We start from the raw sequence: 18,026 nt of genomic DNA on the forward strand, positions 1-18,026 counted from the left end.
AATGAAAGAAATACTTCCACAAATTTCAGAATGGATGAAAATTCAGAATTTACGATAGGAATTATCATTAGGGTAAGTGCGGGGCCCGGTGCAACCGCACCTGTCGCACAACCCTAAGGCCGCCCTTACCAGACGCGAGGTTACAGGCACTTACGGTGACAGAAGTGATAAATATACGTACCATAAAAAATATAAAAAAACATATTTTTCGTAATAAACAGCGTGTCTGAGCTTCAACTGATTTGATTCTGAAATTGTCATCTCAATTCTGGAATAATTTCTCTCATAAATTATTCATTTTAAGCAATTCTGGGATTATTTCTCATCAATTTTGAATTTTAATGAATTCTGCAATTATTTCTCTCATAATTTCTGAATTTTCATCATTGCTGGGATTTTTTCTCTCATCAGTTCTGAATTTCGATCAATTCTGGGATTATTTCTCTCGTCAATTTTGAATTTTCATCAATTCTGGGATTATTTCTCTCGTCAATTTTGAATTTTCATGAACTCTGGAATTTTTTCTCTCATTAATTATGGATTTTTATCAATTCTGGGATTTTTCTCCCATTAATTCTGAATTTTTTATTAATTCTAGGATTACTTCTCTCATTAATTCTGAATTTTCATCAAATCTGGGATTTTTTCTCTCATCAATTCTGAATTTCGATCAATTCTGGGACAATTTCTCTCATCAATTCTGAATTTCGATCAATTCTGGGACAATTTCTCTCATCAATTCTGAATTTCGATCAATTCTGGGACAATTTCTCTCATCAATTCTGAATTTCGATCAATTCTGGGACAATTTCTCTCATTAATTCTGGATTTTCATCAATTCTGGGATTTTTCTCTCTCATTAATTCTGGATTTTTATCAATTCTGGGATTTTTCTCTCTCATTAATTCTGAATTTTCATCAATTTCTGGGATTTTTCTCTCTCATTAATTCTGAATTTTCATCAATTCTTGGATTTCTCTCTCTCATTAATTCTGAACTTTCATCAATTCTGGGATTTCTTCTCTCATCAATTCTGAATTTCGATCAATTCTGGGATTTTTCTCTGATTAATTCTGAATTTTCATCAATTTCTGGGATTTTTCTCTCTCATTAATTCTGAATTTTCATCAATTTCTGGGATTTTTCTCTCTCATTAATTCTGAATTTTCATCAATTTCTGGGATTTTTCTCTCTCATTAATTCTGAATTTTCATCAATTTCTGGGATTTTTCTCTCTCATTAATTCTGAACTTTCATTGGTCAGTAGACATATATTCAGCATTCCTGTATATTATGTTATAATGCATAAAATCATTTTGTGGATGCCGTGCCAATCATCCTCCTCCACAAAATATATAAAAATCGGGGCTAAGGAGCCCCGAAAATATTTTCGCACCGGGCCCCCGAGTCTGATAAGGGCGGCCCTGCTGTGACAGAGAAGACATGTGACTTCCATCCACAGCTCAATTAACACAATGACCTTGCTGTAAAACTTTTGGCGACAGTATGCCGTTCCCTGATCTCGTTAACGAGAGGTACTTCCCCCCCCCCTCCACCCCGCGCGTGACGTCACTGTTTCGCGCTCTCCTCTATCATTTCCACGCAACTTGTCTGGCGGGATCCATTTCCCGAAGTCGCCAACCGGTGGCCGTTTTTCTGTCGATGGCCTGTTGCCGCGGAAACTGTTGTTGGCGAGTTTTGAAGGATACGCTGCGAGAGGGGCGGGTGATAGTAGTATAGGGTACAAGCCCTTAAAGCTCTCAATTCCTGGTGGTTTGCTAACCTATCTTGAAGGACGGGGGGCTTGCTTTTTTCATAAACGGTCCGATCTCAGCCGATGTCGGCTGTGGTTCGTTTTTACTGCTGCTGCCGCTGCTGCTGTTGCAAGTTCATCTCTCTATCTTAGAATACTCTCTCCCCCTCCCCCCCAACATCTCATGTTGTGAGTTGCAGTTGAAGTTATTGTCCCTCCCCTTTCCCGAACAGAGCAAAGCAAGTAAGCAAGCATGCCACCGAAGTTCGATCGAAAGAAGGATACTCACAGATCCGAAAGTAGTAAGTATACTTTTATATACAACAAGAAATATTATTTTATACATATATAAAAAAAAATATGATTCAATTTTTTTTTCCCGTGAAATTTGCATATGTATTACTCTGCAGCACTTTTTTTTTTACATTGCAAGCTGTATGAACGTGGGAAACTAAATAAGCTGGTGCAAAAGTTGGAAAAAACATGATATTCCGATACAGCATGCAATAAAAGTACTTGAAACACAGTGGATGCAGCTTGTAACGTTTTCCAAAAAAAACCAAAAAAAAACCCGTCATGAAACAATGTGGTAAGCGGGAAAACGCTTTAAACGGGAAATTTTTATTGAGTATTAGTTAGAGTTGGGGGGGACCACGAAAATTAGTCGCTCAAAGTGAGAACGTTATAAGCGGGATTCACTGTACTTCATAATTTCAAAAAAAGATGGGGGGAAAAAAATACTTCTTTTGCAACGATAAAAATGATTAAAATTTTAATATCAATATTATCGGTAAAAAAAGTATAAATATTTTTCTACATTACACGCGAAATTCAATAACGAAACAAAAATTTAACACCATTCTTAAAATAACCCCATACACACACACACTATAAAAAAACAAAATTTGATTTATTATCTAAATTTAGAAAAATTACAATACAAAAAAAAAAAAAAAAGATTAAAAATGACACTTTTTTTGAACTTTAATTAGTTAGTCGACCAGAAACATTCGCGCCACTAACCTCTCCGGTGGAAAAAAAAAAAAACTTAAAAAAATTAATTTTTTGGAAAATAATTTTTTTGGGAACAAGGGATAAAATTTTTTTTTTCTCGAAATCATGGAAAATGATGTATCTCGATTTTTTTTTTCAGCTTTCCGAAAGGAAAAAAAAAACCCCATAAAAGTAGTAAAAACGAAGTTGTTTCGAAAATATACGATGTTCAGTCAAAATCCGGTCAAATGAAATTTTTTTTTCCTTCATATATATATTTTTTCATTCGAGATTGAACAGCGGTCGGTTGGATGAAATGATCGATTCCAAAATTCGATGGAATTCGATCGGAGGAGAGAGTAGAAGTTTTTTTTTTTCTGTTGAAGAGAAGAGATTGTGTGAGTATGAAAGTATGGTGTATGTATAGAAGATTCTAGCTTGGTAGAGAGGTGTGTGTGTGTTGTGGAAGTCTCTCTCTCTCTCAGGAAAGCTAAATTTTCCTTCTTTGCACTTTCCCCTTTTATCTAAAAAAAAAAAAGAGGATCTGAAAATTTTCGGAATCAATTTTTTTTGCTGATTTATGATACGAAAGAAGGAAAAATATGGCCCTTTCTGTTATTCCTGAGAGAAAAGTAATGAAACTGGATTCACCGCCTATGTGAATCGAATTGAAGGATCCGCGATGTTTCTTATCTGGTTGATTTCGGTTGTACTGGAATCGAAAGAGCTAATTAGCGTGGATTTTGTGGTTTTCAGCTAGTTTCGAAATTGTTAGATGGTGCTGATTTGAACTTGGACATATACAGCTGGACATCCGAGCGTATTTCGAGCAACTGATGCACGTGCTTAGCGTTAAAATATCAATTATCAGTCTTGATGATGGTTTGAAAGGGTGATTTGCTGTTGATGCAATCATCGAGGACTTGGATGTCTGGAAGAATGCCTTAAAAAAGTCTAAAAAGTTATTTTAAATGAAGATTGTGAGTTTGGAAGAAATGTATGTGTTGTGGAAGTCTTTTTCTCAGAGAAGCTAAATGTTTCATCTTCACACTTTCTTCTTTTGTCTAAAAAATGAGAGGATCTGAAAATTTTCAGAATAAATTTTTTTTTTGTTGATTTATAACATGAAAGACGAAAAAAAATGGCCCTTTTTGTTATTCCTGCGAGAAACGTAATGAAATTGAATTCCCCGCCTAAAATCGAATTGAAGGATCCAGGACGTTTCTTATCTGTTTGATTCTGTCGTACTGGAATCGAAAGAACTAATTAGCTTGGAGTTTGAGGGATTAAAGTTCCAGTTTCGAAATGGTTGGATAGTGAGGATTTGAATTTAGACATATACAGAGTCAGAAGTTCGTGCGTCATGCGCATAATTTATAGACGGGTTTCACATGAAAATATGAATGATTGGTCTTGAAAACTGTTTGAAAGAGTAATTTAAAATCATCGAGAACTTCGAACATTCGAAATTTTGGAAAAACCCTGAAAATTTCTAGAATGTTTTTCAAGAGCAGAAATTGTGAGTATGGAAGTATATGGTATGCATAGAAGATTCTAGCTTGGAAGAGAAATATGTGTGTAGTGGAAGTCTCCCTCATAAAAAGCTAGATTTGAGTTCTTTACGCTTTCTCCTTTTACCCTGAAAGTTCCCAGTATCAATTTTTTTTTTCTAATTTATAATTTGAAAGGCGGAAAAATATCACCCTTTCTGTTATTCCTACGGGAACGTAATGAAATTTAATACACCACCTATGAATTGAATTGAAAGATCCACGATGTTTCTTACCTGGTTGATTCTGTTGAATCAAAAGGGCCAATCAGCCTAGAATTTAACGGTTTATAAGTTTAGAGCTGGTTTCGAAATTGTTAGATAGCAATGATTTGTACTTGGACACATACAGTCGGAAGTTCATGCGTAATTCGAGCAATTAACAGACGTGTTTAGCGTTAAACATTAATCATCAGTCTTGATGATTGTTCAAAAAGGGTAATTTACTGTGGATGCAAACATCGAGGATTTGAATGTATAGAAAACAGCCTTAAAAACGTCTAAAAAGTTTTTTTTTAAAGAGATTGAGAGTATGTATATGTGTGTTGTGGAAGTTTCTCTCTCAAAAAAGTTAAACTTCCCTTCTTCACACTTTCTCTTTTTGTTCAAAAAAAGGATGTTCTGCAAATTTTCAGGATCATTTTGGTTTTTGCTGATTTATGACACAAAAGACGAAAAAATATGACCTTTTCTGTTATCCCTACGAGAAATGCAATAAAATTAAATTCACCGCGATGAATCGAATATCCTGTTTTGATTGAAGAATCCACGATGTTTCTCATATGGTTCATTCTATCGTACTGTAATCGGAAGTGTTAATTAGCCTGGAACTTGAGGGTTTAGAGCTGATTTCTGAATTGTTAGACAACAATGACTGAATTTAGACATACACCGTCGGACGTCCGTTCGTAATTCCAGCAATTAACAGATGTGTTTAGCGTTAGAATATCAATTATCAGTCTTGATGATGGTTTAAAAGGGTAATTTACTATTGGGTAGTGCAATCATCAAGGACTTGAAAGTCTAGAAGAAACCTAAAAAAAATCATTTTTTTTAAAATAAGAGACTGAGTATGGAATTAAAAGAAGTACGTGTGTTGTGAAAGTTTCTCTCTCTGAGAAACGAAATGTTCCTCCTTCACACTTTCTTCTTTTGTCCAAAAAAAAGAGAGGATCTGAAAATTTTCGGAATCAATTTTATTATATGATTTATTAAATGAAAGACGACAAAATATCGACCTTTTTGTTATTCCTGCGAGAAACGTAATGAAACTGAATTCACCGCCTATGAATCGAATTGAAGGATCCAGGACGTTTCTTATCTGTTTGATTCTGTCGTACTGGAATCGAAAGAACTAATTAGCTTGGAGTTTGAGGGATTAAAGTTCCAGTTTCGAAATGGTTGGGTAGTGATGATTTGAATTTAGACATATACAGTCGGAAATTCATGAATAACTTACACGTGTTTATTAGCAATTAATAGACGTGTTTCGTCTCCAAATATCAATAATTGGTCTTGAACACATTTTCAAAGAGTAATTTACAATTATCGCGGACTTGGGAATTGAATGTCTGGAAAAAATCCTAACAGTTTCTTAAACATTTCGAAGAAAAGAGATTGTGAGTACGGAAGTATATGATGCATCTATAGAAGATTCTCTCCTGAAAGACAAGTATGTGTATTGTGTCATGTTAGAAGGTGAATTAGCCTGGAATTAGGGGTTCAGAGTTAGTTTCTGGAATTGTTAGTAATGATTTTTCAAAATGAACATATATAATCAGAAGTCCTAACATTACCAGACTTTACCTGACCAAAAAACAAACATCTATAACATGCACATAATCGGTCAGTTCAGTTAGTATTCATTCGGCAATTAGAAATCACTAACCGCCCACCCTAAAAATGCTATATCTTTTCTGCAATTGAGTACGTTTTTTTTCCGATTTCCAGCAGGTGCAAATTAATGGAGATAGGGAAAAGTTTGAAATTAGAGAAATTATTTTCGCAAAATATCTGAGCTCGCCAATGCTAAAATAAGAGGCTTTCATGGAGACGAGATATCTCGTCATTGCCACTTAAAAGGTTAACTATATTACTATTTCTTACAATTTCTTAGTTTTATCGCCACGTGTAAAGGATATTCAAATTTCATAAATCTGTAAGCGGCTTTAAGGGACGAAAAACAACTCTTATAAGAATGTTTTTCTTTGCTGTAAAGCACCCTAGTATATTCCAAGCATGAGAGTTTTCTAACGTGAGGATCTAAAGAAAATCGCAATGACAACCTGTAAAAGATATGCAGATTCACTGAGAAAAAAAGGGTGAAAAAATAGATCTTGTGCTCTTGAGAGCAAGATATAGACTGAATACGCCAGAGAGAGAGACGTATCGTCTGTGTGTGCGTGCGTGCGCGCGTGCGTGTGTGTGTGTGTGAATATACATATACACGTATGTATATGATGTATATAAACTTGTATTTGAGGTATAAAAGAAGACAGGTATAATACACACACAGGCGAAGAACTTTGAATGATAGACCTAAGGTAGAACACGAAAGTCCTCCGAGAGTTATAAGAGATGCATCAAAGAAAGAGTGTTGTTCGACGCTGTATATTTATACAGAGTGCATACAAGGTGTTTCACAAAAAGTGTTTGAAAGGAATAGAAATTCTTACAGAATTACAGTTGATTCTAAAATTATAGTAAAATATTAAAAAAAAAAATATCGGCAAAGAGAGAAGAATGGAGCTGCGAGATAGTTTCATTCGAGTAAAATGACTATAAGAATAATATAAGAATTAAAGTTTTTAAACTACTTAATCAAAAGATTGTCCATATATTACTACAGTCGAATCCCGTCATAACGAACGCCAAGAGACCGGAGGAATCACTTCGTCAAAACGAAATTTCGTTATAAAGGAAAATTCCAGGTTACCTAGCATTGTTCCTACGTAAACTTATTTGGGGGGGATTAGAAAAGTTCGTAAAAACGAGATTTTCGCTATAACGGTATTCATTCGTTAAAACGGGATTCGACTGTATGATAAAAAAAATGTTATTTACGTAGTAAAATTTGTGACATTTTTCCCATCAAAAATTTTACTTTATTTGAATTGATACTTTTGACCTTTTTATTTGAAATCTTGATTTTTTCCCACTTTTTACGTCTATTCACGTATTCTTTCAGAACATACATGCTCAACCCATGGCCGGCAGGTCTAATGTGACCCTAAGAATCATTTGAAGTGGCCAGCGACGTTAAACCTAATTTTGCATAAAAAATTAACTGAGCGGCACATTCCCGGATCAGTTAATTGGTCCGCAGCACATTTACAGATTACCCAAATGACCTGGGGCACATTTACAGTACGTTTGCCCGGGTCATTTGCGTGATCTGTTCTGGAGATCTTGTTCCATAACACTTAATTAAGTGGTCCGTGGAACATTTCCAAATCATTTCAATTGAGTGGTCCGCAGCACATTTCCGGATAACTTTAATTGAGTGGTCCACAGTACATTCCAAGATCACTTAAGCAGCCCGCGACACATTTTTAAATCACTAAAGCAGCCCGCGACACATTTTTGAATCACTAAAGTGGTCCGTGACACATTTTTAAATCACTTAAGTGGCCCGTGACACATTTTTAAATCACTAAAGTGGCCCGTGACACGTTTTCGAACCGCTGAAGTGGCCCGCACTGTCCGGAAGGTTGAGCGCCCTTGATTTGCAGTCTTAGTTATTTTAGAGCACAAAAAAGTATCACAAATGAAAAACTTCAATCATCAATATCTCAACGAATTTTTATTCAAATATTTCCGGCGTGCAAAAATTTCCATTTTAATATTTTATCCAATTTCACGGGATTGAAATTATCACAGCTACATTTTTACCTCTTTATATCTTACTTCAATTTCACAATCAATCATGGAAAATTTTAATTTCTTTCGGAAAATTTTCGTAAAACCCCCCTAGTTGTTATTTTCAGTAAGCAAAATTAGCTGAATAGTTATCAAAACTATCCTTATATTTACTTAAAAGAATTTTGTTTCAGTTCTTCTTATTTGAAATAAAATGAAACAAGCTCATTGTTTTTGTTTGTTATTCCAAGTTTATGAAAATTTCTTCCAAAAAAATGCATGTGTTACGATGATATTATAATTTCGAGCAAACAATCATCTACAAAAGTAAGGTCTGCGTGAGGAAAATTATATGCTAATTTCTGTCAAATAAACGCAGTTAAATTATGGCAAATGGAAGGGGACAGTCATGCAGAATGCTTAATATATTACATCCTATGAGTAATGGATGCAAAGTCTATCATGTCTCTCTGTTCTTATCTACCCCACAACCTAATATTTAGTTTATCACATCTCGTAGAGGTAATTAATGTTTGTTAATGGTCTGTGCCGAGATTAAATTTGATGTACATATTAAGCGAATAACAAGACACTTCTAACACCTACATTTTTTTGCAGCCGTCTTTCACCACGAGGAGAGAAATTAATGGAATTCCCGTTCACTCAAGATGGCCGATGAATATTAAGAGTCCGCATATTACACTCAATATCTTGAGAAATACAATTTTGCCGTCTTCAAACGATAACTCATAACCTCTCTAATGCTTAGACATTTACATGAAAATGCATTCACGGAAAATCCGATTAATAATTCCCATAATGGATAGCTAGCTCTTTGTATTCTCATTTATCCCCAAAACTTTGAAACGGGATGACATTTAACATAACGCAATCGATCTTCAAGTATAGTTCCGATGATATCAGTATAGAGAACCTACGAAATCAGTATTCGATATTTATACTAGTAATTAAATGGAAATTCTATAGATCTCTCGTACTCGTGCATTTATAGGCGTTGCACAACACTGCATCACATAACAATAGTTTCGGCACTATCCCATTGTGAGAGAGGAATGTTAACATGTTCGAACGCCTATACAGAGTGGTATTTGTATAAGGAAGAGGTCGAAACAATTTGCTCAGGTAAATTCTATCAAACTGTCAACTAACCGTACATGCAGGCTGTCCCAAATCGTTTGCACAGCAGATATCGCTGCAGCCAATTGAGTTTAGAAACGTACTTTCAGTTACAAAGTGTTCCAATGCATTCACTTGAAATCTCAAAATTTATGTGAGAGGCCGTATACATGAAAAATAAAGAAATTAACTTTTTATACAGCCCCGTGTGCTAAAATTTCTAATTAATGATCCCGCTCTTAAAATGTCGTTTGCAAAAAATTTCTTATTTTTAAATGCAATATTTATCGATATGTTAAATATCGTCCCCCTCATGTCGGAAGCATGTGAAATTTTTTCACTTTTTGGGTTTATCAGCTGGTTGGATTCCTTATTTTGCTATTCAAGTTGTGCCAGAAATGCCAATGTTTAACTCCTACTGAAACGCATGTTACAAAGCATTTTAGGGAAACGGCACGCATAGAATAACATGGGTAGAAAAAACGTCATTTCCCAAATTTTGGAAATTTTCACATGCATGCTTCTGGCATGAGATAGATGAGTTTAAAAAGAATACACAGTACATATAATGGGATAAATGGAGAAGCTATTCATACTTGGATAAGAAAACCATAATATTTTTTAATGGGCAGTGTATTATATGTGATTAATTATTATTTTATTGATATATGCTTTTATATTAGGTATTTTGGTGATATTTGACATCAATATTTTTTATGGACATAATTTTTCAGCCACCTCGTTGGGCGATTTGTCGTTGTGGTATTTCTATTTTTATGTGAGAGGGACGATGTATGAAATCATTGTTTTTGCAACTTATCACTGTTTTGGCAAGTTTTCATTTGCTCCAAATTATCCATTTTTAGAGACTGTACACAAATACAAAGAACTCACCCATTTTATTCCTATTATTCATAATAAAAAAATTACATTTTAACAATTAAACATTTTTTATAACTTTGAATTTAAATTACGTTTCGCACAATTCGTGAAACACACCCTCAATCATTGGCGATAAATGCTGGAAACTTCAAAGTCGAACATCTCCGTAAATGTTGCATTCAAGAATATGCAAGAATATGTGTAAATGACTTCTCAGAGACGTATTTACACTTCACTAATTGGAAGTTTTAGCATACAGGGTCTCCATATAAAGTTTATTTTTCTATTTTTTAATGTTTATGACCCCTTGGGAAATTGAAGACATTTTGAGTATCGCATGTCATTTGAAAACTTTTTAAATGAAAGAATGTTATTAAAGTCAAACGAGTGCAGAGATATCCACTGTACAAACAATTTGGGACAGCCTGTGTGTATACTCAGTGGCCCAAAAATTAGGAACATCCCCTCACTCAAACTTCGACTCGTCCGTGCAGCACGTGCGCTGGCACAATAAACCGGATTTGCCGTTAAAAACTTTTTCCTGGTCAAAAGCATCAGTCAGCGTTGCAATTTGCTTGTTCATGGGGAAAACAAGAGATTTGAGTGACTATGAACGCGGCATGGTTGTGGGCACCAGACGGGGTGGTTCCAGTATCTTCGAAGCCGCTACCTTCTTGGCGTTTCTCGTACAACAGTATCTCGAGTCTTCAAAGAACGGCAGCTAAGCCAAAATAACTTCGAGCGGAAAGCGGAATGATGAGCGGAAATTGCTTGTGAACGGAAGAGGTGCCAGGCGACTGACACGCATTGTGTGCACGCAACAGAAGAGGTACAACGCAACAGATTTCAGCGCAATAAAACAACTCAGGATCATCGCCAAGCATATCCGTAAGTTCTACAAGGCGGATTTTAAAACGAATTCGTTTAATAGCCAGCGACCAACAAGAGTACCTTTGATTTCGCTGCAAAACTGAATAAAACGGCTCTTGTGGTCTAGAGAACGCCGAAATCGGACACTTGATGAATGAAAGAAGGTTACGTGGTCTGACGAGTCAAGATTTCTTTTCCATGACGTTGATGGCAGGATCCGTGTGTGGCGCACGCAGCACGAAGCTATGGATCCGGCATGTCACATGACAACCGTTCAAGTGGGTGATGGCAGAATCACGCTCTGGGAAGCATTTTCCTGGTATGGAAACATCCGTCAATGCCAGCACCTACCGCCACATCGTTGCTGACCACATGCACCCGTTTATGGCCATAATGTTCCCCGACGATGATGTCTATTTCCAGCAGAACAATGGATCCTCCCACGGGACTGGAATTATCTCAGATTGGTTTGAGGAACATGATTTTTAGAGTTTTAATCGCTTCAATGACCCCCCTCACTCGATCTCAACCCGCATTTGCGGGACGAGGTTGAAAGGTCTGTTAAAAGCTCCGCAACATCACCTTTTCTAATCTGAGGGAATTAAGAGCTACCATTTGAGAGCATGGGCTATTGGGGGCATTTAATGCATGGGCTAATATTCCCCCTCAATGGTTTCAGTAACTTGTAGAGTTCTTAAAAGAATATCTGTTGTCATCAAAGCCAGAGGAGGTCCCACACGATATTAGTGGTGATTAGCAGGGTGTTCTTAATTTTTTGGCCACTGGGTGTGTATCCTGTATTGCTGAGCTCGGACTAACGGTATCGTATAGCTAAGGGGTTTTTAACCTACTTCAGCCAAAAGCGACAACAAAATCAGCTTTGTTACTCATGGGGCTGTTTGGTTTGTTCTCCAAAATTAATGAAACCAGTGAAACAATGAGTGAATTTATAACAGGACTGTAAGTGAATTCGTACTACTCATCTGGGAAGCACCTGCGTATCAAGTTTGAGTCGTGACCCATAGCTCGAAAATTCCTGGCTGTCAGTGGTCGTGACCCATATCTCGAGAAACCCTAGTTTTAAGTGGATTCGTTAGACCCATTTCGGAAGCACCTGCGTATCAAGTTTGAGTCGTGACCCATAGCTTCAGAGTCCCTGGCTGCCAGTGGTTGTGACTCACAGCTAGAGAAACCCTGGCTGTAAGTGAATTCACACAACTCATGTAGGAAGCCACCGCCAATCAAGTTTCTGTCGTCACCCATAGCTCAAGAAACCGTGACTGTCAATTAATTTGAACGACCCATCTCGGAAGCCACTGCGACCCAAATCCAAGTCACGGACCATAAGTTAAGAACCCTTGATATAACCGAATCTTTAAGAATGAAAATAAAAAAATGATGTTCAACGAGTGAAAACAACAGAAAAAATGACAAAAACCACGGTATTTTTTTCGTATATTTTCCTTGTTTTTTCAATTTCAAAATGAGGAAAGAAAACTTCTTGTTTTTTACGTTCCCTTGGATTTTTTTAAGTTGAATTTTTTACTATTCTTTTCGGTTGTTGAATGAATTCATTGGAATGGAATTCAATTTACTTGACTGCTGTCCTGTTTAATTACTCCCGAATCGCGGAGCTGTTTTGGTTCGTTGGTTCTTAATCAGTTTTTCCATGTGCTCTTTAGAAAATACGATTCCGAAATTCGGGCAAGGTTCTTCCCTTTTGTATATGATCTTTTACCCGTTGTTATATATCTACTTTTCTGGGTTTTCCTTTTCCCATTTTTTGCGCGTTTTAACTCAGTATAACGATAATGATCATTATCTTTAATTGCGAGAAATATTAATGTTAAAGATTTGAGTTATGGTTTATTGCGTTTTTATGCCCTTTTTCTTTACCCCCCCCCCCTCCTTTCCCGTTTTTCTTCGAGATGGAAAAAAAAATCAGAATAAAATTGCTTTTATTGCCTGGAATGAATTATAACCCTCGCGAGTTATTTTAATGTTTTTTCGTCAGTTTTATTTGAGTTTTTTTTTGCTCGAGTTGTAAGTAGTAATCAATGCTCGCTGTAGATAGTTTTTTTTGAGCTATAAAAAGGATGAATAGTTTTGAATGAGATGTTTTATCATATGTTTGAATACAATCGAATGAAATTAAGGATTTCAATCGGTTTATTAAGGTGAGAACATACATTGGTTGAAGGACACTTGAAAAGATCTTATATTTCTGAGACACACATTTGTGATTCAGAAACAAATTTCTCTCTTTGTGATCAATTTCTTTTTAACATTACAAAAACTCAAGAAGGAACAATAATTTTCTGGTTGTGTGAGAGTGTTAAGTGCCATTTGTGTTTCTACAAGGTCCTGTCTTCACAAGGCTATTTGCGTGTGACTGAAAAAAAATTAAAATCTGAAATTAAAATTCCTTTTTGGTTTCCTCTTTTTCGAGGCTTAGTTCGTCCTAGACTGGAGTATGCTCTATGGTTTTGGAGACCATACCTACAGAGGGACATAGACTTGGTTGAAGGGGTGCAGAGAAGAGCTACGCGTGTCCTTATTGGCACACGGGGATTGAGTTATGAAGAGAGACTTCATTTTTTGAATATGTTTACATTGGATGAGCGCAGGTGTCGAGGAGATATGATCGAAGTGTTCAAAATTTTCAATGGGATGGATAGGATGGACCATGAACTTTTAGTACACCGCCAATCGACTGCTTTTACAAGGGGACACCAGTATCGATTGGTGAGGGACAATTCAAGGCTATGGTGTCGCAGGGAATTTTTCTCTAATAGGGTTGTTAATAAATGGAATAGCTTTACCCCGGAGGTAGTAAATTGTAATACAATTGGCACTTTTAAAAAGAAAACGATAAACATGTTGGGGAGAAGCTATCCATACTTAGAATAAGACAACCATAAGTATTCTTTATGGGCATTGTATAATATTTTATCATGTGTACATATTGTTTACAATTTTTTGTCAATTGCATTTTCAATTGGGTTGCTATATTTTTGAAATATATGACATCCATATTTTTATGGGCATCTTTTTCTCAGCCACCTCGTTGGGCATTTTGATTGCTGTGGCGTTGTATTTGTATTTGTATTCAGACCAGCTTTTTCCAGTAGTACGCAAAAGCGTCGTTTTCAACTTATTCATTGAGAGAAATAAAATTGTTTTTATTGCCTGGAAATGAATTATAGCCCTCGTGCGTTATTTATAATGTTTTCGTCAGTTTTATTTGAGTTTTTAACATTTATAATTCAGATGTCATTTTCTTTGGGACATAAAAAAAAATTATTGTTACCACAAAAACACGCAAGAAAGAACACTGATTATTAGGTTGTGTGAGTGTGTGAAGCGCCATATTTATGTTTCTAAGTTCACTATGGCTATTTATACAAATACAAGGCCACAACAGCCGAAATGCCCAACGAGGTGGCTAAGAAAATGATGCCCATAACAAATATATGGATGTTATAAACTGAAGAGCCAAAAAAACTGGTACAGGCATACGTATGCAAATAAAGAGATATGGAACCAATCAGAGTACGGCGCTGCGTTCGGCAACGCCTATATAACACAACAAGTGTCTGGCATGGTTGTTAGATCGGTTACTGCTGCTACAATGGCAGGTTATCGAGATTTAAGTGAGTTTGAACGTGGTGTTATAGTCGGCGCACGAGAGATGGGACATAGCATCTCCGAGGTAGCGATGAAATTTGGATTTTCACGTACGACCATTTCACGAGTGTACCGTGAATATCGGGAATCCGGTAAAAAATTAAATCTACGACATCGCTGCGGCCGGAAAAAGATCATGCAAGAACGGGACCAATGACGACTGACGAGAATCATTAAACGTGACAGACGTGCAACCCTTCCGCAAATTGCTGCAGATTTCAATGCTGGGCCATCAACAAGTGTCAGCGTGCGAACCATTCAACGAAACATCATCGATATGGGCTTTCGATATGGCCCACTCGTGTACCTTTGATGACTGCACGACACAAAGCTTTACGCCTCGCCTGGGCCCGACAACACCGACATTGGACTGTTAAGGACTGGAAACACGTTGCCTGGTCTGACGAGTCTCAGTTCCAATTGCTTCGAGCTGATGGACGAGTACGGGTATGGAGACAACCTCATTAATCCATGGACCCTACATGTCAACAGGGGATTGTTCAAGCTGGTGAAGGCTCTGTGATGGTATGGGGCGTGTGCAGTTGGCGTGATATGGGACCCCTGATACGTCTAGAAACGACTCTGACAGGTACGTAAGCATCCTGTCTGATCACCTGCACCCATTCATGTCCATTGTGCATTCCGACGGACATGGACAATTTCAGCAGGACAATGCGACACCCCACACATCCAGAATTGCTACAAAGTGGCTCCAGGAACACTCTTCTGACTTTAGACACTTCCGCTGGCCACCTAAATCCCCAGACATGAACATTATTGAACATATCTGGGATGCCTTGCAACGTGCTGTTCAGAAGAGATCTCCACCCCCTCTTACTCCTACGGATTTATGGACAGCTCTGCAGGATTTATGGTGTCAATTACCTCCAGCACTACTTCAGACATTAGTCGAGTCCATGCCACGTCGTGTTGCGGCACTTCTGCGGGCTCACGGGGGCCCTACACGATATTAGGCAGGTGTACCAGTTTTTTTGGCTCTTCAGTGTATATTTCTCTCTAAAATACAGCAACTATAAAAAGTAAAAATTATATATACATGATAAAATATTATATAATGCCCATGAAAATATTTATGGTTGCCTCATTCTAAGTATGTAACTGTTAAAATTTGCGTGTGAGTGAAAACAGTCGAAATCTGCAATTCAAATTGTTTTTCGAATTATTAGTATATAGGAAGCGTCGTTTCTCTCTAACGTGTTCATCGGCAGAAAAAAAATCCAAATTGAAATTACTTTTATTGCCTGTCTGTTGTAAATTGTTCTTTTTTAGCTTTAAAACGATGAATAATTTCGACTGAGATGTATTATCATCCATTGCACCAATGTTATTTGAATAAAATTGAACAAAATTAAGGATTTTAATAGGGAATGAGTTGTTTCTTACGGTGAGAGAACATACGTCGGTTGAAGGACAGTTGAAAAGATCTTATATTTTTGAGACATTTATGATTGAGATGCCATTTTCTTTGTGATAACTTTATTTTTAGCCCTACAAGCACTGAATAAAGAACAGTAATCTTTATTACAAGAGTTATTTTAGTGCTTTGTCTGTTTTATTTGAGTTTTGTTTGCTCGAGCTGTATATAATAAATGCTATTGTAGATCGTTTTTTGATCTACGAGGATGAATAGTTTCGAATGAGATATCTTACTAATGTTGCTAATTAAATAAAATTGAATCAAACTAGAGATTCAAATCATGTGAACGAATTTTTACGATTTAAATCTTTCAATCACGAAACACACTTTAGTTGAAAGATACTTGAAAATATTTTACATTTCTGAGACATTTATAAATCAGATGTCATTTTCTTTAGGATAAATTTATTGTTAATACTAAAAACACTCAAGAACGAACACTAATTTTTCGGTTGCGTGAGTGTGTGAAGTGTGCCATTTGTGTTTCTACAAGTTCCTGTCTCCACTATGGCTATTTGCGTGTGAGTGAAAGAAATCAAAATCAGAAATTGAAATTCCTTTTTTGGTATCAGACCAGCTTTTTCGAGTTATTAGCTTTTTAAAAGCGTCGTTTCTAACGTATTCATCGAGAGAGAAAAATTCAAAATGAAATTACTCTTATTGCCTGGAATGAATTATAACCCTAGTGAGTCATTTTAAAGTTTTCGTCAGTTTTAATTGAGTTTTTTTGTTCGAGCTGTAAATAATCAATGCCCTGTTGTAGATCGCGTTTTGAGTTGTAGGGATGAATAGTTTTGTATGAGCTGTCTTACTATCCATTGAACCAATGTTGTTTGAATAAAATTGAATCAAATTAAGGAATTCAATCGTGAATGATGGTGTGCCACGGTTTGATTGTCGATGGCGATATACGTCGATTGAAGGACACTTGAAACGAGTCTACTGAAACATTTTTGATTCAGACGTCATTTTGTTTGTGATAAATTTATTGCTAACACTAAAAACACTTGATTAAATTAAACAATAGAAATTTTCGATTGTGTATGTCCTATTGTGGGCGTCTGAAGTGGCTTTTGTGTTTCTGGAAGTGTCTGTTATCACAATAGCTATTTGCATTTAGGTGAAAATAGTAGAAAATCCGAAGTTTAAATGAATTTTTGGTTTCAGACTAGTGTTTTCGAATAATTGTCATGAGAGCTTTTTCTAGAAGTGGTTTTGATTTATTTTAATTATTAGAATCGACTATACTTCTTTTCCTACTCTCTCTTTTACTGATCCACTGCGCGCGCGTGCCTTTACTTCAGATCTTCGGCGAAAGCCTTTTGAAGTGTTTTCCTGGGTTTGATTCCTGTCACAACAACTGTCCCAATGTGACACTTATTCGAATTTCAAAAAAACCTTGTGATCACCTTTAGCCAATAGGCATCTCTAAACGGAAAATAATTTTTAGGTATGGTTCTCGATAAAATCACTCCAGGGTGTGGTTTCAATGTGTCTGGACCAGTCGGGCACTATCGTCAATTGGGGTGACTTTGCCCAGTTTTGAAAGAAAAAAAATTTCTAGCGTTGTAAAACTTACTTGGTTGATCGTTTGTGACGTTGCAGTCGGTCAAGGCACTTTCTTTACATGTAAATGAGATAACCTGAGGTTTGATGGCATTTCCTGATAAGGGATATTAGCAATAAGTCGTTTTTTCGACGAGATTCAAGAAAAATTGGAAGACCTCAAACTTTCATTTGTGCAGCCTTTGTGATACCCAGTTAATACCACAAGTTATTGTTATTATTAGTAAATGTAATGAAGATTGTAAATCAATAGTGGTTTTGGTTTTACAGATACAACAAATACAATACCAATA

General features: G+C 36.4%; 1 protein-coding gene across 3 annotated transcripts in view; it reads left to right on the forward strand.

Annotated features, from left to right (window-relative positions):
* The first annotated feature begins 1,742 nt into the window (after positions 1 to 1,742).
* The window catches only part of LOC149072601 (uncharacterized), a 165,049-nt gene continuing 148,765 nt past the window's right edge, over positions 1,743 to 18,026 (forward strand). For all 3 annotated transcript variants that reach the window (XM_089246933.1, XM_089246934.1, XM_089246932.1), the window contains exon 1: positions 1,743 to 2,055. Coding sequence is in view for 1 of the 3 variants with exons in the window: in XM_089246932.1 (XP_089103058.1) it covers positions 2,007 to 2,055 (49 nt within the window). In the remaining 2 variants the exon portion in view is untranslated. The remainder of the gene's footprint in view (positions 2,056 to 18,026) is intronic.

This window comes from Pholcus phalangioides, unplaced genomic scaffold (assembly GCF_987345545.1).
Source record: "Pholcus phalangioides strain wild (caught in Gottingen) unplaced genomic scaffold, Ppha-v1.0 ptg000017l_1, whole genome shotgun sequence".
Classification (NCBI taxonomy): domain Eukaryota; kingdom Metazoa; phylum Arthropoda; class Arachnida; order Araneae; family Pholcidae; genus Pholcus; species Pholcus phalangioides.